The sequence below is a fragment of the Podarcis vaucheri genome (genome assembly GCF_965113315.1).
Source record: "Podarcis vaucheri genome assembly, chromosome: 8".
Classification (NCBI taxonomy): Eukaryota; Metazoa; Chordata; class Lepidosauria; order Squamata; family Lacertidae; genus Podarcis; species Podarcis vaucheri.
This window is the reverse complement of record NC_138766.1, coordinates 51,755,222-51,781,442: the sequence shown is the minus strand read 5'-3', so window position 1 is coordinate 51,781,442 and position 26,221 is coordinate 51,755,222. Positions and strand designations below refer to the sequence as shown.

The window sequence follows — 26,221 nt, the reverse complement described above, 5'->3', positions numbered from 1 at the left end:
CCGAAGCGTATGTAACCCGAGGTACCACTGTAGTTCCATGTGAATTACCATTATTTATAATTTGCCCTGAGCACCATGGAAGGATGGGGTAAAAATCTAAATAATAATAATAATAATAATAATAGTACATATAGATAAATCTACTGCAGCAGCAGATACATTTGATACTCTGTGATTGTGACTCTGTAGGTGTTCAATTTATCAAGTAGTCTCCTTTTATGCCTCTGTTATCAGATTCTGTTATATCTGCCATTTTATTATTATTAATTTATTATCTTTTTATGTCTCTATTATATGGTCCCAGGGAAGGTCACAACAATTTAAAACACAGCATTAAAAATAGTTTTAAAACAAATTACAATCACAGTGTTTCTCAGTTTTGTCTTATGGACCAAACATCATACAACATGATGCTTAACAGCTTTCCTACAGAGGGCAAAGTCACTATGGAGAGGAACCATGAGAGTAATGCTTCTGTGTTAAACGGTAGACTGAAAAATGTCCCAACAGGTGAAGATTTATTTCCTCGAGCCCCAAGTGCTGGCTCCCTCCAAAGCTTCTCCTAGCCATGTAGCAATGGCACAATCCTCAGGCACTGAAGAGGTTGCAGTGGAATCTGTTCCTTATCAAATGAAATCTCCACTTGAAAAGAATGATATGCTCAGAGATGCGTCTAGTAATGCCAAACCTTTCATTAGTTGCTCCAGTAAAGCAATGTCTACTGATGTCAAAATAATAATAAGAGGAGAGGAATAATTGAAAAAAAAATTATTTGTGTGTGTGTTTTTTTGGAGACTCCTTGATTTAGGGGATCAGCTGATTCCAGTGAAAGGGGGCATATGGTGAGGGTTCCAATATTAGGAATTGCCAGTGCCATTAGCCTCAAAGCTATTGGGAATAAATTTCTGAAAACTTCTGGGCGCTGTATTCATAGGTAACCCATCAGTATAATGGAAAGGATCTTAGAAGGTGTGTTTTCTTAACTACCAAGCTGAATTCTTGCCTGTTGAGCATAGGGCAAAAGCTTCTTCAATTTGTATTTACATATATATATATATATATATATATATATATATGCTTTCGTAGATTTTCACGGGTACAGGAATGCAGGTTTTGGTGTCTTCGGGTGTCTTCCCGTGTAAGAGTCGGGGTGTCTGTGCGACGTTTCGACGAGGTCTCACTCGTCATCTTCAGGCTGGTGCTTTCGGCTTCTTGTTACTGGAACAGAGCAGAATCTGGTGTTTGAGTTCCTATAAATACTGTTGAGGGGTGTGGTGTATAGCCTCCAACGTTCTGGGCAGAGAGGAAGTTCCTAGATTAGTGTGCCTCTTCTTCTTTTGTACCACCCAGTGGTATTCAGAATATCACTCATGAAATCACTCAAGATATCCCTCAAGTAATTAAGGAACAAAAGAAGAAGAGGCACACTAATCTAGGAACTTCCTCTCTGCCCAGAACGTTGGAGGCTATACACCACACCCCTCAACAGTATTTATAGGAACTCAAACACCAGATTCTGCTCTGTTCCAGTAACAAGAAGCCGAAAGCACCAGCCTGAAGATGACGAGTGAGACCTCGTCGAAACGTCGCACAGACACCCCGACTCTTACACGGGAAGACACCCGAAGACACCAAAACCTGCATATATATATATATATATATATATATATATATATATATATATATATGAGCCAATGAGCCCTTCTTACTGTAAGTGGCACCACACTCATCTGATAACATGGCGGTAGGGCTGGATGACAACTGCCTCAAGATGGGTTTGATCTGCTGCTGACCCTCTATAACCAGATCATGTGTATCTAGGTTTGTTATATATAGACTATCACCAAAGTACCTCCTTTGAAGCGTGGTTTAAATCCTAAGAGCCTAGTATATCCACCTGTTGCTTTGACATGCCGTGTTTGCAAGCTTCTGAAATGCATGATCAGCATTCATGAACCCAACAACATACTGGTAAATACGCAATATAGTTTCTGCAGACACTTATCACCTGATTAAGCTGGAAATCAGATCAACTGATATTTCACTTAAAAAGAAGAAGGAAAGGCTTATGAAATATGAAATCATCAGAAAGTTTTATAATTTTGGATTAAGAAGCAATTTCCTCATCTTCATACAGATCCTTTTGAGGAAATGTGCATTCCAGGTTCACGTTAGTTTTGACTTTCAAGTGGGAGAAAAGTGACCCTCAAGGTAGTGTTCAGTGTGTTTGTCTTCTCTGTAAAGATTTGTTGCAGTGTGATATATCATATAGCATGCAGTTGCCTTTATGCAGGTAATTTCCAGATGTTCTTTAGGTCCTTTGTTACATGGCTTAATGAAAGATAACAACAACAAGCTTCCTGCTCTCACACTCTATATTGGTGTATACCAATCAGCTGTACTTTGTGACTATACCTTTATCAAACAAAAATAATTTGTTTGTACTTTTGCTGAAGGTGTAGCTTACATCCTGAAGTTACATTGTAATTCCTAGTAGTTTCATTCCTAGTAGTTTCAGAATGTATGTATCTAGGGTTGAACAAGAAGCTCACATTCTTACTGCACATTAACTTGCTAAAGGTGTTATACATGAAGGCACTGAATGTCCTGTTTTGCATTCTTCAACCACTTCAGGAACAGACTACACTTATATACTGCAAATCTGCAGGGTGTTGATCTACTCCAGACTAGATTTGGGGCTCCATAATGTACAGTTCTGCAAAGCTGTTTGCACTGAAGAAACTATATCCTGCTTATTGGGGAATTAAATTGAGCATTGGAGCATATTACACCTCAACTCCTTATAGCCTTGGTACAGACTATATGCAACAATTTGTGGAACGTTTTGAAATCTCATTGATTCCCACATATCTCTGAACTAATTCCCATGGTTAATTCCAGCCCAGGCTCATTCAGCTATAGCTAACATCTGTTATTTTTTTGTCTTTTTTCCCATTTGAAGACTCCTAGAGAAATGTCATGTTGTTTTTGCTGGGTTCCTGGGCATGCTGGAATTAAATTTGGTTGCCCAAGCTGCCAAGATGGCAACTCACCTTGCAACTAAGATTCCCATTTAGTGATTCTCCCTCCCCCAAGCTAAATCAATGGTACAGTGCCAAGAGCTGTGAGACAGTTGGAACAACAGACTTTGAATTCAAAATCAGTATTCCCATCATAAATACTTCCCTAAAAGAGCACTTCTCAAGAATTGCATGTCATTAACATTCCAGCAGTTCCTTCTGAAGAGAGAGGGCCTAATAGTGTTGGTGCTTTGCAGCACTTCCTTCTGTCAAATATCTTTTTATCTGCTTGTCAAAACTGTCTCTAAATCCAGCCATCTGATTGGCATCACATGAGCCTAACTTCATTTTCTGGGTGAATACATTAATTAATGTGTCAATTTTCTGGTTTGCTGCCAATTTCCTCTGGTTTGCTGACCAGAAGATGCTTTATCAACAGAACATAACCTTATAGATGGCTTACTGAAATGCATATTGTGCACATAACAGTGCAATATGGCCTAGATGTTGTTGCATCAAAATAATCTCAAATCCTTCCTCATATTGACATCAAATAGTATGAAGGCTTGTCAACCATTCTTAATGGGGGAAACTGGAAATGTATATGTGCAAATTTCAGTCATATTAAGGAATATTACAATCTAATTCATGGATAAGGTTAGATCACTGTGCTATATTTCAGCCTATTGTTTATAGTTCTGTATATACAAAAATAACAAAAAATAATAATGTGATTCTTTTACTCCTCAGGTACTAAGTTTATTTTGTGAAGCTAGCAAGAAAGTGACTTTTAACGTGCCTTCCAAACTTGAAGCAGGAACATTAATTGGCAGATGTGAGTAACAATTACTAGAGCCTCTTTCTGTTGCTTTCACAATGATGTTCTGTTTTCTTCTCCCTGCAACCCATCTCATATTTATAGCGCACTCCAATGCACATTATTTTGGAAGCCTATCTGTGTTCAGTGGGGCTTATGCTTAGTTACAGTATAGCATAAGCTTACAACTTATGGGAAGCAAGCCCCAACTGAATGGGGTTCCTTCAATCCTGGACACACTTCATGGGCAGCAAACCCCAACTGAATGGGGTTCCTTTCAAATAAATATGCTTTGGATTGTGCTGCTATGCTGAAATCTTATGGTCCTTGGGAGGGTGCCCATGGGGTCATAGGAAACATTGGATCTCACTTTCTGAAGGCAGAGAGAGCGCTCTGACCTTGGAGAAGGAGATCAGATGCTAGATTCCCCCACCCACACCACTGTGAAAACTTCATTGAGTCAGTGTCAGGGCTCAGACATCAGTGGAGCCAGAAAGGGTGGTGGTGTAAGGGGTAGACAAGTAGAAGTATTGAACCTGAAGGATCACATGCATTTCTGCTCTCCTGACATGCCCCCTAAGCATACTAAACACCCCCTGCCCTAAACCCATCCCCAGAAAATGACAGAGGAGTGCAAGAGGGCTCCTCTGCCCTTACAGTTGAAGCAGATGAACTGCCTCTAGTTGTGCTGCACTCTGCCATGCCTTAGGCAGCATGGGATATGTATTTCATTATTGATTGTAAATAAAGCTTGCTTTTGAATCTATAACCAACACAACTACTAAATAAGTTTTTGGATTTTGCATCTCATTCTCATCTGTAACCCGTTTATTTATCCATTCGCTTATTTGCTATTTGTTCATTTAATTGTTTTTAGTTTGAGTAATAGCCTTTTCCCCCAGTTGTGAAGGCTCTGGGTGGATAAGATCGACTTATTAGATTCATACTAGAGTGTCACGATCATGCTCTAGAAACTTTACCCTGACACTGCAACTATGTACAAATTTTAAAATTGTAAGCATGCAAATATAAATTTAGGACATGAAATTGGGAGTTGTTCTTTGCTGCTTTGTTTCTTGGTTTACAGTTTTTACTGTTTTTGTTTTGTTTTACAGTAAATCTGAGACAGTATCTTAGGACATCTGACCTGATCAGTTCAAGTGATCCTGATTTCATAGTACTAGAAGATGGTTCTGTATATACAACAAATGCTGTTTCTTTGTCTTCTGAGAAGAAAGCTTTTACCGTATCGCTTAATGACTTGCAAGGTCATCTGCAAAAGAAAATACATGTCAATTTGCTATCACATCCAAAAAAGGTAAGTGACATTTTTTAGATCAAAGTACATTTCAGTTATCTTCCTCGTTAGGCAAATATAGATGTTATAGGTACTGAAAAAGAGGTGGGGTTTTAGGGCGGGGAGAAGTAATGCTTGACATGACAGAACTGCACTGAAAGTTTCCTTGCCCCTGCAAGCAAACTTCAGCCATTGAAAAGGAGTGAGAACATTATGATTATGTCATATATACATTCCAGTATGGATGAGAGAGAAGGAGGATACATCATTCTGCTTCTTTTGACAGCAGCTTTGCAGTTCCTGTAATGTCCATTTTTGGCCTTAATTGACTGTCAACAGAACATTTGATTTAGCATATAACTTAAGCTCTCACTTCAGGTAAAGAGGAGGGCTGAATCTGTCTCTTTATTGCCCAGTTAAAACTGATCTAGCAAAAAAGGAATTATCTTCATCAAGGACATTAGAATTCCAAAAACACACACAAACATAATGAAAATAGAGGCATGAAAAACTGAAAACAGTTATGCAGGGTTGAAGTACTAAAAAATCACCATACCAGAATGTTATAGCAATTCATGGAGAAAAAGATGGATACCATGGTGAAATGCTGGAGAACGTTAATAGGAACAACACAGTATAGGAGAATGGAAAAAGTAAGGAATTACTAGAATATATTACTAATGTTTGTTTCTATTTCCTGAACACAGGCTCATAAAACAGGAGAGACTGTTCTTAGACGAACTAAACGAAGATGGAGTCCTCTTCCAACCCTAATAATGGAAAACTCACTAGGACCTTTCCCAATGCAAATTCAGCAGGTAACGTTTAATAAACCAGCCTGATTACACTCTATGCTCTAGCAAATGTGTTTTATGAATAAGATGAGTAGAAGAAACCTATGTAAGTTATGATCTTAGGATAATTCTAATGACTTTTTGAGAAGCCTTGAACATGAAAAAGGAAACATCAATGATATCAATACTGTTAATGACTAAGTAGTTGCTGGAGAGTAATTTGTACCAGATAGAACTGATTTTCAAGTGTGCTTAGGATCACTCTATTAAAACAGGACTTACTGCCTCAGTGTGATTATGATCTCATTGCCTAAACAGTGTGTACTAAATTACACTCCTGTATAAATGGTGAAGGATTTTAAATGAACAAATATTTGTCATGTTCTTCAGGAGTCTGAACTAACTTTGGTACCAGAAAATTAAGAGACAAATTGATACTTTAATTCTGAGATACTAGCTATAGTATGATGACTTACGTTTTTCTGTTTCATACATCATTCTCTTTATACAGCTGTCTTCTGATACAGCCCAAAAATACAACATCACATATTCTATAAGTGGTCGTGGAGTCGACCAACCACCACTAAATTATTTTTATATTGAGAGGGAAACAGGAAATCTCTTTGTTACTGTCCCAATAGATCGGGAAGAGTATCCAGAATTTGAGGTAAGAATGCAAACTTTGTCAGTTGTAACAATTATAATATGAAGCCAAATGTGTTGTAAGTATAAAATGATGTGTTTTAAACAATGGATCAGTAGTGTTCATTGACACTTTGTTCATTTTGAGTATTTGAATTGGAATGGTAGGATCTGCAACCTTGTTCTGCTTTTACTAAGCAAAGCATTTTCTGAGATACTGAATAGAACTTAATCTGATAGATGTTAATGATGGAGAAGTTTGACAGGGGAAAAGAATGTATAAAGTAAAAAGTTTGGATGTCTCTCTGATGAAACACAGAAATGTACTTGAGTTTAAGAATTCTACAGAAATATGGCTATTGGTAAAATGGAAACTGTAAACCTGTCAGTCTTTCAATGTTAAAGTATAAGAAACGTAAAACATTGGAAGTTCTTGTGTTTGTTCAGAAGCAAATAGCAATGCATTACAATAAAACCAATTATCCTTACATAGGTAGCTACTAAAAGTGTTCCCTCTTTTTTTTACAGATAATTTGCAATGCAAGGACATTAGATGGCTATACTCCAGAGGTACCACTTAGACATGTAATCCGAATTGAGGATGATAATGACAACCCACCAGTGTTTGACCCAGTTACTTGGGCTTTTAATGTTGTAGAAAACTGCAGAGCTGGTAAGCAGCTAGAAATTTTATAATATCATTTCAATTACTTTTATCCAATGAGTGAAATCTAATGGTGCCCTTCCACCAGTGGAATGAACCTTCACATGTGCAACATGACTTGCTCTCTTTCCCCTACTCCCTGCAGACCTCTGTGTGCTCCCAAAATCTTTGCTGAAGGATTGGCAAACCATCTGGAGCAAATGGGGGAGCAGTAAAGAGGAAGAAAAAAAAAAAAAGGAAAACCTGGATGTATAATCAGACATCTATTTGCCTGTCATTGAATGTGGCCCAGTGTTAAGATCTTTAATCTTCTTACTTTGATGTTATATAATGGCAGATGTTAAGCCAGTGTAGGTTAATATTAATTTGTTTTACTATATTGTGTTGGTTTTTAAAAGTATTGACTGCACCATCCCCTTGGAATGGGGCAGGTTAGTAATCTAATAAATAAATGCATGGGCAAACACACAAATACATACAATTTCACTAATTATGCATGAATGTGCCATATTATTATTATATTGAGCATTGATATATATGAACATACACCAAGTCAAATGACTAGCCCATCTAGTCCAGAATTGTCTAGGGACTGAGGCAGAAATCTTTCCTATCACCTGCTCCTTGATCATTTAACTGGCGGTGCCTGTGATTGAACCTGGGAGTCAGGACCTTCTGTTTTCAAAATATGCATTACCACTGATCTATAATCCTTCCCATCACATTTTTCAAAAGCTTTCAGATTAGACCATGTATTTGCATCCATATTCATTTCAATGACTCTTGATAGAAATGCTAGTCAGATTTATAACTGGTCTGTCCAGTTTGAAGAGTGTTTTCATTTATCTGTGTATGTTTGTAACTGGGTAAACCTTTGCTCCAAAATAGTGAAGATATTATTTTCTATGTAGAATAAAAGTTGTATCTCATCAAAACATGTTTTCATCGTTCAGCATTTCACTGCTGCTTATGAAGACAGGGATAAATGTTAGACGGCCATTAACAAAATGAATGTAACACGAACAGCATCAGTGAGAAGATCTGCGCCTACTGTACGCCTAGAATATCGTTTGACAGCAGCAATTGCGCACATGCTTATTCGGTGCAATTTCATGTAATTGCTAACTTAACAAATTTCCATAGGTATACATGGGGAGCAAGTGATTGTAAGACCACTTTTTAGACATCGGCCTGCATAGATTTATCAGAATATGATAAATATGAAACCTAGATTATTTTCTTAGGCAATTTTCTCCATTAGGAAGCTCTGTGATTCAAAATCTGTAGATCATTACAAATATATGTAATTAACTGAAAGCTCAGAATTACTTCTTTTAAAAAATCACATAAAAAGTGCAGGGCTTCTTCATCTACTGCTGCATATCTTCTGTTCATTTCACCAGGGCTTGGGCTGGAATCCCTTGCATTAACCCAGGCATAGGCAAACTTGGCCCTCCAGATGTTTTGGGACTACAACTCCCATCACCCCTAGCTAACAGGAGTCCCAAAACATCTGGAGGGCCGAGTTTGCCTAGGTCTGCACTAACCCAAATGAAGTAAGGAGAGGTTTCAAAGCAAAGCAGCAGTCCATAAGCTTTATTAAGGCTGAAGTTAACAACCATGTATTGTATTTTCTTTTCTAGTACTTTAGGCAGGGGTTGCGTGTGTGCTGTATTATTAGGCTAGATCTCCAATGATAATTTGATCAGTATTTTATAGTATAATCTTTAAAATGTTACAATGGTAATCTGTGTATGCAGGTACCGTGGTTGGACAAATAACTGCAACAGACAGAGATGAACCTGGTACACTGCACACTAAACTGAAATACAGAATTGTGGGCCAGCATCCTGTACCGCTTCAAGGTTCCTATACGTTCACTATACATCCAGATACAGGTTCTATTACTGTGGCATATCCAGTTCTAGACAGAGAGGTAATTTTATTGAAAGTCTAATGTTGTTATTTAGCATTATGCCTATGAGTAAGGCATAATTTGACGGGGAGGCGGGGAGAGGACGCATGAATCTCTGGGAAATTTATAGTTTGCTTGCTTGACAAACTCATTATTTTGTTGTTGCCGTTGACACCTCCCTTCTCTAAATCCTATGCAGAAAAGAGAGTTTGTGTTAGTGGCAGGTTGTTGCAGGAGATACAAGCTGCTGCTTAGTCCTGCAAAAATACAACAGAAAGGGAGGTAACCTATCTTGTCTTTCATCAACGGGGAAAAAGGGAGAGGTTCTCTCTCTTTCCATCACACTTTTGCAGGAGGCAGCAGTGAGAATGAGAGAAAGGGTACTTGATGGACTTCTGCATAAGAAGCCTTAAAAGCATTTGTTTAGCTAGGAACTCTGGTGGTTCCCTCTGGTGAAGTTCTGGTGGTTTCCTCACTGTGAGAAGTGAAGTTACAGGGAACCATGCAGGGCCTTCTTGGCAGTGGTGCCCACCCTGTGGAACACCCTCCCATCAGATGTCGGTGAGATAAAGTACTACACAACTTTTGGAAGACATTTGAAGGCAGCCATGTATCAGGAAGTTTTTAATGTTTGGCATTTTACTATGTTTTTATATGTGTTGTAAGCTGCCCATAGTGGCTGGGGAAACCCAGTTAGATGGATGGGGTATTATTATTATTATTATTATTACAATATGACTAAAGAGAGTCAGTATTAAGAGGATATTGTGTTCCATTGGCCTTCCCCTCCCATTACTGTGTTTATATTGTACTATATTCATATACTGTTTGCTGTGTTCTTTTTCAGAAAATAACGACATACACAATACTGGTAGAAGCAAGAGATATGGGAGGTCAGCCCTTTGGTTTGTGCAGTACTGCAACAGCTGTAATTGAAGTTGATGATGCAAATGATCATGCACCCATGTGTGAGCACAGCATGGTATGTTTGCTGCTTTCACACTTCTTAGAACATTACTCTTCATTTTAAGATCTTCTGCATTCTCTCTTTTTTATTTTCTTTCTGTCATTTGCATGAGTTTCATAATTATGTGTCCAAGCCTGCAGCTTTTAACTCTATTCTGATTGCATCAGCCCTGGTTAAGAAGCTGGACTCTGTTTCCTTATCAATAAGAAGTATAAAGATACACACTTTATTTCAGTTGCTGGCAGAGGTTTAATCTCATCATTGCATTATATCTTAAGCATTAATGTTTTAAGGCTATAATTTATCAACCCATAGCAATTTGCAAAAACATATATGACAGCATGTACATAGAAAACTATGTTGCGGTGACCATATGGTTTTGAAACAATTTTCTGAAAATCTTGTTCATTTCAGTATGAAGCATATGTTAGTGAAAACACAGTTGGCGAAAAAGTAATGGACATCGGTGTCGTAGACAAAGATTCACCTGGAACACCTGCCTGGCATGCTACCTTCAACATTATAAAGGGAAATGAAGATGGTGCTTTCAAAATTGTAAAAAATCCTGATTCAAATATTGGTACACTATGTGTTGAAAAGGTAATTGCATTTCACAGCTTTTCTATATCCAACTGAATATAGTTTAATAAGTATTATGATAATTCCAATCATACTGAGCAATACAGAAGTGCGTAATAATTTTCAGCAGAGTTTAACACCTCTGACCTTCTGTGGCAGCACCGAGGTCCCTGAATTTAAATTTATAATTATTTCTCAGCAATGATTTTCCAATCTGTATATTGATCACATAGAGGCTGTGGTTGCATGACATGCTAAGCCAAATCTTGGTTACAGTTAAGAGCATAATCACAAGCCACGGTTCAGAAGACACACTATGTTAAAGCTTGACTTAGCTTAATATCGCACAGCAGCAAGAAGTGCTGGGTAGAAACAAAGCAGCTGTGAGCTTCTCTCTGAGAGCCTAGATACTTACTTGTTTGTGGTAAGCCAGAGTGGAGCATCTCCACCCCCATTGTGCAGCTCAGACATTGTGTTCCAGCTCGAAGGGCCTTCTGGCAGTTCCTTCACTGCAAGAAGTGACGTTACAGGGAACTAGGCAGAGGGTCTTCTTGGAAGTGGCGCCCACCCTGTGGAACACCCTCCCATCAGATTACCAATTATATGACTTTTAGAAGACATCTGAAGGCAGCGCTGTTCAGGGAAGTCTTTTTGTTTTTGAGCTTTTTAATATTTTGTTGGGAGCCGCCCAGAGTGGCTGGGGCAACCTAGTCACATAGGTGGCATATTAAATAATAAAATTATTATTATTATTATTTATTATTTGGTTTAGCATGTTATGTGAACCAAGCCATTGTAGATGTTTTATTCTTTTCATTTTAAAGTAGATGTGTGGGAAAGTAAGACACTCACAATGCATTTGCGTTACGTAAAACTGTACCATCATTCCCAGTGTTCAGGTTTTGAGTGCCGTTGCTTATGTTGTCAAAATACCACCACCTCTGTACAAGAGGGAGGTATTAACAGGCTTTTCATAAGCACAAAATCTTTACATAAAATGCGAAGGGAGTGGACCACAAAAATACATTGAATTTTCCATAAGGCTCACCATCGCCAACTAGGGTCACATTGTATATTGCAATTAAAACACACTTAAATCGTTTTATTTGCAGCTGTATAGCTGAGTCCATGATGTCATCTGTGGGAAAATGGCTTCATGGACCTAATTTGGCCTGCAGGCTGTGGGTCCCTTATGCTTGTTTTAAGGCAAGTGAAAAGGTTCAGGGCCAGAAGTGGGCTCTGGTCCAGCAGACAAAGAGCCAATAAAAACCCTTGCTTCATTGACAAAACTATCTGTGAGGCAGAGACATTCCATCCACAACCTGCTTCTGAATAGGGAATCATCCCTCCATAATTGTCTGTTTTTGCTGTGAATATTAGAAAAATCTTGCCATTGACACACACATTTATTTATTTTCCAGGGGCTAGACTACGAAAGAAACAAGGAGAGAAAGTTGGAAATTGTTGTAAATAATGAAGCACCTTATTTCCTCCCACCAAATTCAAGAGCAGTTTCTACAAGTACTTGCGTCGTTGTTGTCAAAGTGCGGGATATGGACGAAGGCCCTGTATTTGATCCTTGTGTATTTTTTTTGAACATCAAGGAGTGTTTGCCTGCTGAAACGATGGTTGGCCAGTACACAGCAAGGGACCCAGAAACTGGAAATTCTGAAGGCATAATGTATAGTATTTTGTTGCCTAATTCATGTTATACTGTTAGTGTTAGTATTAATACAACCGTCTGATTCACAGATGTAGCAGCTGGCAGAGCAGGATGGGAGCAGGCAGTGCATTGCTTTCCAAGGGAGAGTTTGCCACTTATAACCAGGGGAGAGGGGTGATGTGGCAATGAGGTCAGTAGGTGTAAGCTCAATGGCAGCAGCATTGGCTTGGCTCTGCCACTGTACCTGCACTGCCCAAACTTCCCTCCTACCTCACCCTCCCCTCTTTGTTAAAAGCAATGACCTCCATGTTGGGAAGACAGGCAAGCAGTGCTGCTCTATCCCAGTCTGCCAGCTGTTACTGGTGATGCATAAACATTGCTGTACTTCTGTTGTTGCACCACTACACTGGGGGCTATCTGCACATTACACAAGCAAACCTTGTTCTGTTACATAGGAATACATGGGGGTACTGGGTTCATTCTGTGAGTTTTATGCTGGCCTGATGGTACTGCCATCCTCATAGAGTATAGCCAGAAATGCCAGTGGGGAGCAGATCAGGTTGGAAGAACTAAGTATACTCTAAATTTATTGGACACCAGCACAGCAGGGAAATGCTCTGAACTATAGAAATGTCTTACGTATATACTAAAGACTACTACCTAGTATGAGGCTGCTTGAGAATCCATTGCTGTGTGATGGTGCAACACGGAGATTTGTACCAGCTTATTTAACTGCACCAGGCCTAAAAACCATTAAGATACAATGAAGCATATATTTTGGTGTTTGTTTCTAACAGCTGTATTTGTTCCTAACAGGTATAGAATAATAAATGATCCCTGTAACTGGATCACCATTGACAACGCAGGTCAGATCAGAACCACTAGACTCCTAGACAGGGAACAACCACAAATGCAGCTCTACCAGTGTAACGTAACAGTCTCTGCAACGGACAGGAGTGAGTATTACATACTATAAATATATTACAAAGTTCAATTAAGTAGCCTACAAAACTACTGAATACGTATGTGGCAGAGCAAATACCACATCCAAAGCTGTGTTTGCTAGCTTCAGCTGGGGCGGGAAGTGTGTATATGTGGGGGAAGCTTTTTCTTCCATTTATTCTTTCTCAACCGTTCCTTGACTCCAGTGAGAGAGAGGGAAATCACACTGCTAGTCCCAGGGCTCATCATTTTGGGTCTTGTTTTTCTTTTGCCAGGGGTGGGGCTTATTTGTTTTATTTTTTTTTTAATTGGGTGTACCATTGCTCAGTATGATCACTTTATAATACTTTTGTCTATACTATCAAACCCTTTTCAAACTAAGTTAAATAATGAACAATTAGAGCCAGTACTCATGCCACCCCATGCCTTTGAATGCTTAACCACAATTAAGAAATTAGGATTAACCTACAGACCCATGCATTCATTCCTTGGCCTTCCTTTGTTGATTGTGGATTCCCCCCGCCAGCATTAACCATGGTTAAGCTTAACATTGGGACTAGTGTTAACTATGTTTGAAGCTAGCCATGATATTTTCTTAACCAGGTTTCTTAATAGTTTTTTTAATGTTTATATATACTTTAATTAAATTGACATTTTAAAACAACTTTGTACATGGGTTATGTATATCATAAGGCCACATAGAATATTACACAACATCAACAAACTATGAAACACATTAAAATGAAATCCACATAGAGGTTTACAAAGCAAGGGAAGATTCAGGCAGCACTGCTCCCCTCATAAATTGGTATAAAAATATAACTGCCATCCTTTACAAGAAAATATTGCCATTCAGGAATTAATTATTTTGTTTCCAGAGGGGCTGGCATGGGTGCTCAAAGTCTTTTATGAATATCCCAAGCCTCTGGATTTGCTTTCAGTCCATTTACATGATGTGGACACATGCCTTGCTCTTAGGGGTGCACATAACTTTCCCAGGCCTCTGTGTCAAAGAAAGGAAGGACCCGGTTCACTCTTCTGTTATTTAAAAAGCAATGCCTTTCCTCAGTGCTTTTCCCCCCTAAAAGATTGTTTAGGGGTACTCATATTTTCCTACTTATATTGAAATACTGCCCCTCAATGAGGCCAAACTTAGATTCACAAAATGTTTAGGGGTATGCATATCCCAGCGTTCCCCCAGAAAAAAGCATTGCCTTTCCTCATGAATGCTAGTCGAAAAATGGAACATCAGCCTGGAAATGCCTTGTAATTAACATTGAGTATGTAGGGGTGGGATCCATCTTGGACACAGGATATCTTATTGAGCCCATCTCAGATTCCATTGTTTGGGTGAGTTTCCTTGCAAGTATTTGTTGTGAACTGCTGTTGGAAATAGTAAAATTAATAATTTCAGAAGTGTAACTTATGAGTAGGACAAAGCAGCGGCGTAGCGTGAGTTGTCAGCACCCGGGGCAAGGCAAGTAATTTGCGCCCCCTAACCCGGGGCAAGGCAAGTAATTTGCGCCCCCCCACCCCCTAACCTGCTGATCTGAGTCGAGTTGCCGCTGGCGCTGCCGCCCAAACCACGCCGCTTGCCCGGAGGAGGAGGGGGGCAGAGAGGCGAAGAAAATGCAACATGGCCCAGCAGCTGCAGCAGCAGCAGCAGAGGCGGGGCTGTGAGGAGGGGCTGCCTGGCGCGTCCTCCGCGGCCCTGACGCGCGGGGCTGAGAGCCGCTGCCTGCCGGACGCCTTCAGCCCGGGCGCGCGCACAGCTCGTCGGTTCCACGAGACATGGGGCTCTGCTACAGCCTGTGCCGGAGGCTCTTCGGCGACTCCGGAGGCAGCGAGCGCGCCCCCCCAGATGTTGCGCCCGGTGCGGCTGGCACCCCTGGCACCCCCCACGCTACGCCACTGGGACAAAGATATGTTAAATCATGGAAACAGCATTAAATTGTAAGGCTATAACTCATTCTTTGTTATTTCCTAGGTGGTAAAACAGGCACTGGAGTAATAGTGGTTAATCTATTAGATGAGAACGACAATTTCCCAGTGATTCCCAAGAGAGAGTACATAATTTGCAGAGACAGACAACCAGTTTGCCTTACTGCTGTGGATGCTGATTTACCTGAACATGGAGCCCCTTTCAGTTTTACTCTTCCTGACCGCATGATCCCACAGTGGAAATTGACACAACATGATGGTGTGTGCTGCATTCCTAAATTTCTTGAATCTGCAGTAATTAATGATTTTGAAATAATGCTCATCACTGAGTTGTGTTTTTGTTTCGTTTTTGGCAGAGAACTCTGCATACCTGGTACCAGCAGAGAATTTGCCATTTGGCGCTTACGAGATCCCTGTGATGGTAACTGATCGTGCAGGCAAAGGTGGAATCACTGACATTCGTGTAATTATGTGTGATTGCACCACCCCTAGTGATTGCCGTTACTGGCCAAGGGTGGGGCCACCGGTTGCACGTCAGACTCCTAATGTGACTCTTGGTCTTTGGGCCATCCTTGCATTGATTGGGGGATCCTTGTTGCTATTATGTAAGTATGTTATATATGAAATGTAGCATTTGCCATGAATGTCAAGTTGAAGGGCTATGTTATAAGATTGTTAAGACTGCTTTGGACACCTGAAGTTTGCAAAGCTGTGAAGATGGCTTATTTAATTCATTTATGTAAACAATTGTCCATTAAATACTGCGTTGAAATGATACTATAGGCAATAAAAGAACTAATAATTTTTAAAAATGTCAAATGTTCTTCAGGCTCTTTAAGTCCCATAAAGGTTCCTTTCCTTAAATGCATAGGCACCCCAATACAGCTAGCATACCTCTGCATATTGAAGTAGGTTTCTATAGGTGTATCCCTAGCTGGATAGGGATGCACCTATACAAGTAAATGCTATGTGCCTGGCTATCCCCTCCAAGTCAGTTGCCAGGACTGAGTGTATGGAGTCATTATTTAAATCTAGAATTCAAGCAATTGACATTTGGGAAGGTGGAGCAGGGGGCTGGGGTCCCTTTGCCTAATTATTTCCTTCCAGCTAGTGAACATATTGGAGAAAGAGCTCATATGGTTTCCACTGGATAAAATTGTGCATTTAAATGATTTTTAGACATCCAGTGGATTATCTGACTACTCTTGGCTTTTGCTTCTGATATGTACAGTACTGTGCCTTGATTTTAACTAGAGAGAAGTGCTGAAACTTGTTCTGATTCTTAAAATACTGCAGTAGTTTGTGGTGGTTGCTTTTAAATAGTAAATAAATAAATAAATATATTGTATTTTCTAAGTATTTAAACTGCATTTTATGGCAAGGTGACTTATATCAGTGTCAATTGCAATTAAACCAGTACACTACTGAATATGGACTGGGTGAGGTAGATTTTCAGGGAACTACTCACTGTCAAATCCAGGCCCTTAGGCAAGACACCTTCCCTTCATTCCCCTGCTCAGTGAGGCTGCTTCATGTTGGTAGGTCCATCCTTGCCGGAGGGTGGGCTCTTGGCAAGTACCCAGTCCTGTCAGCCTTTGATGCCAGTTCTGTTAGTATTTAACCAACACATTATTTGACTTGCTCATTTACTCTAACAGAGTGATTGGCACTTCTGTGTCTTTCTTACACATACTGCTTAGGAGCAAGTTCAACTGAGGCTGGTCTGGAGCTTTCTTGGAAGCAAATATATATATATATATTATGTCTAAGTAGCGGGTTTTTGTGATGGTACTCACTGGTATGGAGTACTGCCACACCTCTTTTTTGCTGTCCGTGGCAGACATGAACCTGCAACACCTTTATCAAATTATGAATACCAGCACCTCACTTTTTACCCCAAAACACTGGGTCTGAGCATTCATAAAGAAAACCTGTGTGGATTGTAGTTAAGAGTGCTGAACTTAGATTGGTGAGACCCAAGTTCAAATCCCCAATCATCCACTGGGGGGTTGCTAGGTCACTTTGGGCCACTGATTTTCTATTTTCTTTTAAACTATCTCATGAGCCTATTGTGTGGATGAATGTGGGGGGAGGGTATAGACTGCTGATGATGCCATCTTGGAGGAAGAGGGTGGTAAAAATATTGTTAAGAAATAAAAGGCTAATAATAATATGTAGATGCCCTGATGCCTTATTGTATCTGATTCTTTTTCCTCTCCCCATCCGCTTTTCCAGTAATCCTGATAACACTTTGCGGCTGTTGTGGTGCTGCACCTGTGAGTAGCAGTAAGCATGTGTGTGATGATTTAGCTAATCAGAACTTGATCATTTCAAACACTGAAGCACCTGGTGAAGAAGTAATGGTAAGTTGTTTTATCTGCTCATTATTTCTTGGGCAATAGGTGCCACACACACACACACACACACACACACACACACACACGGCTTCAGAGCAAGTGGAAGGAGGGGGAGGGAACTTGATTTGAGAAAGTGAAAAGATTTTAATATTGTTTAAATGCTGAAGCAGAGAGGGCTAGATGGGAACAGATCTGAGAGTGAAGGCATTCTAATTATGTGGAATGACAAGACATAACAAAATATATGTTGCGTTAAACGACTTTTTTTAAAAAACAAAAACTGGCCTTGCACTGGTATTCTATCAGCCTCCTGGCTGCTATTTACCCCTAAAGATGATGTCACAATCCTAGGGAACAAATAGTAATGGGGAAGACAGTTTTTGGCATTGGATTCCCAATCTGTACTGGGAAAGCAGCACTGCACCAGGACTGCCTCACGTTCGAAATTAAATGCCGCCAATATACATGCTTTTCAAAAGCTATTAGTTTGGCTTTTAAGGGAGATAAAGAAGGAGAATGGGACAAAAGAAGAGACTATATATAAGGTGTTGGGGAAAAATATTAGTTGTAGTTTGAATGCTGGAACTACAGTGGTGCCTCGCAAGACGAAATTAATTCGTTCCGCAAGTTTTTTCTTCTTGCGAGTTTTTCGTCTTGCGAAGCACGGTTTCCCATAGGAATGCATTGAAAATCAATTAATGCGTTCCTAGGGAAACCGCCTTCAGACCAGGTCCGGGGACAGTCTGTCCCCAGACCTTTTCTGAAGGCTGGCGGGGGAAGAAGGAGTTCCCCGCAGGGCTCTCCAAGCTGCGGATAGCAGCCTGCTGCCCCGCACGAGGGGCGCTCTTTAGCAGAGCGCCCCTCGCGCGGGGCAGACATTCGCAGCTTGGGGAGCCCTGCAGGACTTCCCCGCAGGGCTCTGCAAGCTGCGGATAGGCGCAGCAGGCTGCTATCCGCAGCTTGGAGAGCCCTGCGGGGAAGTCCTGCAGGGCTCCCCAAGCTGCAGGTGTCTGCCCCGCGCGAAGGGTGCTCTGTTCTGAATGTTGGCGGTGGGGAGGAAAAACCCTCCTCCCACCGCAAGCCCCGGGAAGGCTGCGCGCCTTCTCCTTTGTTCCCGGACCTCCCACCACAAGCCTTCAGGACAGGTCTGGGAACAGAGGAGAAGGTGCGCTGCGTTTCCCCGCTGTCCCAGGAGATTTCCCTATGGGCTTTCGTCTTGCGAAGCAAGCCCATAGGGAAATTCGTCTTGCGAAGCCTCTAAAAATCGGAAAACCCTTTCGTCTTGCGGGTTTTTCGTTTAGCGAGGCATTCGTCTTGCGGGGTACCACTGTAATATAAATCCCATGGTATCTCAGCCAATTAATCTCAAGAATAAAAAATAGGGGTAATACATTGCTGATTACTGTGTTAATTTTTAAATCAGAGTTTAAGTTCATATATACACCACAGTATATAGTGGATTCTTATTCTTATAGTGGATGGCAATAAGCATTTGACACTTTATTCTTAACTAGCTTGGATGAGAGAACTGAACTTAGCTAAATGTTACATCATGCACACAAGTATAGAATATTAAGTGTACTTAGTATTAGCTACCATCTTTGCTTTAAGGAAAGCTGCTTATTATTTCAGTTAAAAGTATTTTAATGGCTCAAGCAAAGAAAATGAGACACTGAACAGTTCAAGTTTTCTTTATGCACATACACCCATTTAACAGGTCAGGTTGAGCTGCACTTTCTAGGCTAAGGTTAATTGAGTCATTTCCTTTTCTCAGTGTTCATCCTCCACTGGGGAAATAGTTATGATATTTTGCAGTGGGTAACTGACAACAATTACTTCAATCCTGAACATCTGTGTGTGTAGGGAGGACTTCAGAGTTGGGGTATTTTGAATTCCATTTATCCCAGGGCCACAGAAGTTGCCTATGTCTGTCACAAATGTAAGTGGAGGAGGATAAACAGGAGCTATTTCTTGATGTTAAGCAAAATCAGGGATAGTTTATTGGATTGGCTTCCATTGTATACCTACTGGAAAGACTGAATACCCAGCAGGGAATACAGAAATCCAAATGGCATTCCTTGTGCTCATGGTTTCTCATAATGTCCAATTCCTTCTTCCCAAGCACCCTAATGTATTTCTTTTGCTGTTTTTTTTTTCTTTTTAGGACCCCAATATACTTCCTGTGAAAACAGGAAACATGGTTACTTATGATCAAGGAACTCTTGGAGTGAAAACTGGAGGACAGGAAAGCTTTGAGATGGTCAAGGGACACCAGACACTGGAATCAGTCAAGGGCGGAGGACACCACACCTTAGACTCTGTTAAAATGGGGCATCAGACATTAGAAAGAGGAGGATATGGCCAATCTGCGATGGATGCATATAGATACAATTATTCAGAATGGCAAAATTTTACACACCCTCGCCTAACTGAGGTAAGCACTGTTAGACATACTTTTATTCAGAGCTCACATCTTCTTAGCTGGATATAATATTAATGGCCTGCAACTATAGGTGATATTTTCTGAGCCAATGTTTAGGATTTACTTTGAAATCGCCCTGCAGCTTGGAATGTGAAAAGCAATCCTTTAGTTTTAGTGTTTGGATTTAGAAAAGGTAACCTGACCAGGTATTTGTTTCATATATCTGTGTTGTTTTAACTTGTTTTCCCTGTAGTGATTCTCTCCTGCTTTGACCTCATCTCTCATTACTCCTCCAGTATTGACCACGGTTGATAGTAATGGCTGTAATGTCACCCAAGAAACTGTATATGTTATGAACTGGGCTCCTAAATCTGAGCCTGCCCTGTAATAAGCAATATATAACTAGGGTGTCCCCACCCCCAATTTATCTGAACATTGTTTTTTTAAAAACTGATAAGGACGTTCATTGCATTTGATTATTACGTATGTGATCAGTAGGTCTGATTTTGTTAAATTCGTCATAGAATGAATGATATAGACCAATCATGTGCATTTTTTGTATATAGGAACCCATTAGAGGACACACTCTGATTAAAAATTAAACATTGAAAGGTAAATCCACGAAATCATTTTTATGTCATGTTCAGGTTAGTTTAAGAAAACAAGTAACACCCAGTTTTTTCCCCCTATGCAGAAGGTATATCTCTGTGGACAGGATGAAGAGCATAAGCATTCCGAAGACTATGTCCTTTCATATAATTATGAAGGAAGAGGATCGCTGGCTGGCTCTGTAGGCTGCTGCACTGATCAGCAAGATGAAGAGGCGCTTGACTTTTTAGATCATCTGGAACCAAAGTTTAGGACATTAGCAGAAACCTGTATAAAGAGATAAATGTGCTGACAACAATGCAGAGAATTATCGCCCTTTCCACAGGATAACAACTTGAATACAAAATATTTTTATGTCTCTCCCTCCCCCCCCCACACTTTTCTCGTGGGAATAGCTAATCAGAAGACATTCTGACATTAGGTTTGTCAGTATCAAACTTTCTGTTCTTAAACCTCTGGATACTCTGTGCTATTTGACCTACCTACATGTGTACTGCCTTAGATTTACACCAAAAAGTATTTTTTTAAACCAAATGTACAGTCAATATTGTAGTCGCATAACTTTTCAAAATAGCAACAGAGTTTCTAGTGTTCTCTGCATCTACCGTTACAGGGAGGCAAAATGCATTCTTTATCATTTTAAGAACTGAGCTTCAAAAATTTCTGGCTGTTTGGGTCTGGGTTATAGCAAGCATGGTTTGATTCATATGAATCTTTCCTTTAGTTTTATAGAAATAAACGCTAAATACTACTGCTGAATGTTAAAATAGTTATTCATTTCTTACATTCTTAAGAAAAACAGGGTTTCTAAGTATTTTTTTAAAATGGGATCTGTAACAAAATTTGCAGCCAGCCATGACCTTTTCTAGAATACTCCATACCCCCCTACAGTCCCAGTTTCCCCAAAACACAGCTTATTGTGGCTACTGAGCATACATGCATTGGGCCGATTTGATTCTCCCTCTACATTTTTCTTTTTAAGCATATTCACTAACCTGATGAGCACCTCCTCCTTGAGTATGGACAGTGTTGCTTTGATTATGTAATGATTGATACTCATAGAATGCGTTCATTATTAGCAGGGCTTTTTTCCATCCTGAACTCGCCAGAATTCAGTTCTGCCACCTCTCAGGTGGGCGCCATTGCCATTCTATGAGAATGAGGAGGTGTTCGTGGTGTGTTCCGGCATCTCTTTTTCTAGAAAAATAGCACTGATTATTAGCATATATGTAATGGCAGAGGGGAGCTGGCCCTGCGAACGCTAATATTGCTTTAGCATACATGAATGGAGCACAGTGGTAGTGAGGTCAGTCTGTGCAGGTGCACTGGCAAAGCTCACCTGGCACAGCTCCAACCTCACCAGCTGCAGTGATACTGGTGTTGAGAGGGCTACACTGTATGGACTGCCTAGATGAGTTTAATTAGGCCAAAGCTCTTAAATTAGTAAATAGAGAAGGAAGAGAGTGAAATGTTTTAATGTATATATGTACACATTTTTCTTTGTACTGAATTTTTGTGTTCACCAAATCTGACAGCATTAGTTTGTATGTTCAAATCCACTGGAGGAATAAGTATAGAAATTAAAATGTGACATTGAAAACATTTGCCAAGGCCACAGTTTCCACCTAAAAGACTTTAGATTAATTCAAAGTATAATACTTGTATTTGCCACTCTAATACAGCTGAGTGTTAAAATACTACAATAGGAACTGGAGAAAATTGCTAGTATTCAGGCACAACTTATTGTTGACTCCTCCCATCTCAGGAAAAGTGGGGAGCTGAACTTGGAGCAACAAAGGTATGATCTGTGCTGATTCTGTTATCACGTAGTGACTGGTGCTTTGCACTTAACATGCATGAATGTGCCTATTGTATACGGTTCTGATGGAATAAACGTTGACTGATATTTTTTATACATCTGTATACATACAGTTTGTTTGGGAATTCAAGAGAAATGTATTGGAAATTTTGAATTGTAAATAAAGGGAAGGAGGTGTGCTGTAGCTGCTGTTTTGATGTTACACATCATAGTCTTCTCTTTAATCAAGTGGATTTAAAGATATGCATTTAAAAAACTGATTTTAATAAAGCAGATGTTGTTTCTTTGCTAGAAATTAATTGACCTAAAATGAAAGGTTTTTATTCTCATCAAGTTGGTATTTTAGGCTTTTCTTTTGTGCTTTATTATGCTCATGTCAGTGCCATTGAGCAGAGAATAACGAGTTTGATTCTTCTGGTGCACTAAGGATCTTAAACACTGAAGATCCTGTTACTTTGGTGAAATTGGTATATAGTCTATTTTAAATAGGTTTTTTTCCTAGTACATCTCATATTAGTCTTCTCGCCTTTTATGCTATAGACATATTTCTCTAGATCTGCAGAATCCAGAGAAGATATTTAAAATGTTGCAAAGCATTACAAGGCCTTAACTTACCAATAATAAGTTAGCTTTTAGGTTCAGGGTTTAGGTTTTCAGGGGTTGGGTTTCTAATGCACAGACTTCTGAAGTCACTTCTTCACACTTAACACTCACTGGCTTACATGGGTGTGTTATTAAAAAACAGGCCCTACTTTGAACATCAGAGCCCTTAACCAGGTTACAGTCATGATGAAGTCTCATTGAAATAATTGGGATTTAATTTACACATGAGTACCTTCTTGCATTTGCTTCAGTGGGTCAGACATGGATGACTGATTAACCTTAGGTAGATTGTAGCCCCTATACAAAAGACAAAGCAAAAGTAGTAAAAATTGATGGAACAGAAAGAAGATGAATGAATGGGCTGTATCAAATACTACATTCTTGGTATTTTTTTCTGGCAATAATAATATAAAAAGAAAATGGAGAAATCATGGGTTTTGTGGTTTACTTTTAAGCTTTGAGAAAAAGTAAAAACAGAAATACAGGCTTCTCTGTTTGTATCTTACACTCCAAATAATTCATATACCAATGTATAAAGCAAAATCTAAGAGCAAATTAAGTATATAGTATTCTGAACTAATTCTGCTAAATTGCAAGCTTGCAAAAGTAGTAGCTACGCCTTCTTGAGTAAGAGTTTTTGTATGTCGGGCTAGCTTACCCATCAGTTTAAATCTGCCTAAGTAATGTTGCAATGTTAATGGGTGTTGCACTGAGTCACAACAGCTATAAATCTGATGCAGGGGCTTTTGCTGAAAAGAAAACACAGTATGGCATAAATGTACTAACTGATGAGCTATCACAGAAGGTTTCACTTCAGCTCTTTCCCCTCATTTGTGTAACATTTAAACATCTAAGAAGAACCTGTTCAAAGTTATTGGAGAAGATGGAAGTCTCCAGAAGAATACTTTACTTTGAGAAGTTTTCTGTGGTTTTAAAATGGAAACCAGCTTTGGGTCCCTAATTTGTCACTACCCACCCCCCGCTAATCCTGAGTTGTGTCAGTGACTGTATTCATTGAAACCAAGGTAGTCTTACAAATCTATTTTGTTTTTTAAAACAATATAAATTGCAAAAAGCCAATTACAGTATAAACTAAGAAAAATGTTGCTATTTCTATTGGTTTTCTTCTAAATATGAAACGCCATAAAATAAAATATGAACTCCAAATCATACACTATATTTTCTGTTTCCTTAATTTAGTTCATGTTTATAAAAGGATCCCTAGAATCGTAGTGTTGGAAGGGACCACAATGGTTATCTTGTACAACTTCCTGAAATGCAGGAATCTTTTTGCCCAGTGTGGGGCTCAAACCCATAACTCTGAGGTTAAGAGTCTGATGCTCTACCAACTAAGCTATCTCTCTCTGATGAAGAGTGCAATCTTAAGTGGGGAATGAAGCAGTGGATGATATGCCACTAGCAAACCTTTGCTGGTTTGTGCTGTTGGGCAGGGGTCGGGTGTAGATTATCTATCTGCACACACATGTCCTGACTTCCTCAAGGCAGTGGATCTGGGGTTAGTATTGCTTTGAACAGTTGGAAGTGAGATGTGCCCAGTTAAAAACTTACCTGTAAATTTACTAGATGGCCTGAGGCAACCCAATATCTCTCAGATCCCTAGATTACAACTGGTGGGCTAATAGTGCCCTCCATATTAATGCTGACACACTCTGTGTAAAGTCCTTTGAGCGCTGAGGCAAAGTGCTGTAAAGTAATGCAAGATATTAATAGGTAATTGTTTTTAGCATTTTGCACTGGGTTATTTCCTCTGCCTCTTCAACCAGTTACTCCCTATTTGCTTGCTCTGCTTTTGGGTACAAACTATTAGAATCCCAAAGATGACAAGTATCTGTTTAAATTTAACAAAGCATTAATTTAACTATGTTATTTGTAATGTTTCTTTGTTACTACAGTGTGCAAATACGGTGCCTTTCCTAGCTGCATCTGTTTATCAAAGAGTCTTGGAGGACCAATAATGATGGATAAGCCTCTCTAAAAGTCAGGGTGTCAACCACTATCCATCTTCCATTGCAGTGTGCAGCTCAAATGGAGCATAACAGACCTTGTTTGCATCCTACATGAATCACGTGTACCCTAGAATGTGGCCAAATACTTTTTTAAACTGCATCAAGGTTCTGTGGCAGTTTGCTTGATATGGAAAGGCTGCCTGACAGCAGAAATTGTGAGAACCCCTGTACCAGGCAATCCACAGAATTATAAAATTTGCTGGCCTGGAGAGATAAAAATGTAAAATAACATATGATTGTCATGTAAAGTTGAGAGATTTGTATTAAGTATTTATAACTTTACAGGCTATAGGTGTATATCATCTTTTATGTTCTTTACCTCACCAACAAAATGCTTTGACTCAAAATGAAAAATGATTTTCTCTCCCCAATGACGTTCTTCTCAAGAACTGTCTCATTGTGTAAACATCTTGTTTAATTTCGTATCTTAAATACATTTTGTACAAGAGTAATAAAGTTGCTTTTATTTCAAAATCAAAGGTACCTACTATAGAATTTGCTTATTTCTTATGTGTTCTGTCTGATGCTCACTGGCAGGTACTGTTGCAAATATGGGCAGAGTTTCACCAGGGGCTCATTCATTGCCTAGTCTGTAGCGCTACTTCTTTCTTCTAAGTTGTCCAGATGGCAACCAGTACCCATTTCATAGATGTTGGGCAATATAATATCCTTGTTTTCCAGATATAATGATTTACTAGGCCCAGTTTCTAGCCACTGGCAACATGGTTGGGCAGTTTGTAAGTCCTGCAGGTTTTCTAGAGCACACTTTTCATCACAACGATGAAAGAAGCTTTTAAAATGGTAAGCTGCCTAATATACTGTCTATTTGGAAGTAAATGGAACAGATAGGATGGAGAAGGTATACAGTAGTCATTGCAGCAAACTGATGGATGTGTGAAAAGACAACACATGGGAGCCTCAAAAGGATATTTCCCAACTTTGTACAGTTCTATACCAGAAATACAATTGCTGCAACCTTAAATCATTCAGAACATAAAACTGCATGTATCCCAAAAACCTCAAACATTTGACACCACCTACTATATGGAAAAAAAAAATCAGTAAGTGGATAGGAAAAAATGTCTCTGCTTTGAAATCTGTAATTCTTGATTAGTAGGATCTCTCTAATGCTGTTCTGGACAA

At 39.6% G+C, this 26,221-nt stretch overlaps 1 protein-coding gene across 2 annotated transcripts in view; it reads left to right on the top strand.

Moving 5' to 3' along the window:
• Nucleotides 1-25,557, top strand: part of LOC309539026 (desmocollin-1-like) — a 29,918-nt gene extending 4,361 nt beyond the window's left edge. Inside the window, exons 2-17 of one of the 2 annotated variants that reach the window (XM_082234798.1) lie at nucleotides 3,771-3,855; nucleotides 4,953-5,155; nucleotides 5,842-5,952; nucleotides 6,440-6,595; nucleotides 7,099-7,243; nucleotides 8,995-9,170; nucleotides 9,997-10,131; nucleotides 10,531-10,716; nucleotides 12,117-12,376; nucleotides 13,175-13,314; nucleotides 15,288-15,500; nucleotides 15,598-15,846; nucleotides 17,477-17,604; nucleotides 19,763-20,032; nucleotides 20,587-20,632; nucleotides 20,715-20,831. In XM_082234798.1, the coding sequence (XP_082090924.1) occupies nucleotides 3,771-3,855; nucleotides 4,953-5,155; nucleotides 5,842-5,952; nucleotides 6,440-6,595; nucleotides 7,099-7,243; nucleotides 8,995-9,170; nucleotides 9,997-10,131; nucleotides 10,531-10,716; nucleotides 12,117-12,376; nucleotides 13,175-13,314; nucleotides 15,288-15,500; nucleotides 15,598-15,846; nucleotides 17,477-17,604; nucleotides 19,763-20,032; nucleotides 20,587-20,622 (2,493 nt within the window). In that variant the 3' untranslated portion in view covers nucleotides 20,623-20,632; nucleotides 20,715-20,831. Of the gene's footprint in view, nucleotides 1-3,770; nucleotides 3,856-4,952; nucleotides 5,156-5,841; nucleotides 5,953-6,439; nucleotides 6,596-7,098; nucleotides 7,244-8,994; nucleotides 9,171-9,996; nucleotides 10,132-10,530; nucleotides 10,717-12,116; nucleotides 12,377-13,174; nucleotides 13,315-15,287; nucleotides 15,501-15,597; nucleotides 15,847-17,476; nucleotides 17,605-19,762; nucleotides 20,033-20,586; nucleotides 20,633-20,714 lie in introns of both variants that reach the window. The other variant, XM_082234797.1, reaches the window with a different exon arrangement.
• Nucleotides 25,558-26,221: the final 664 nt, after the last annotated feature.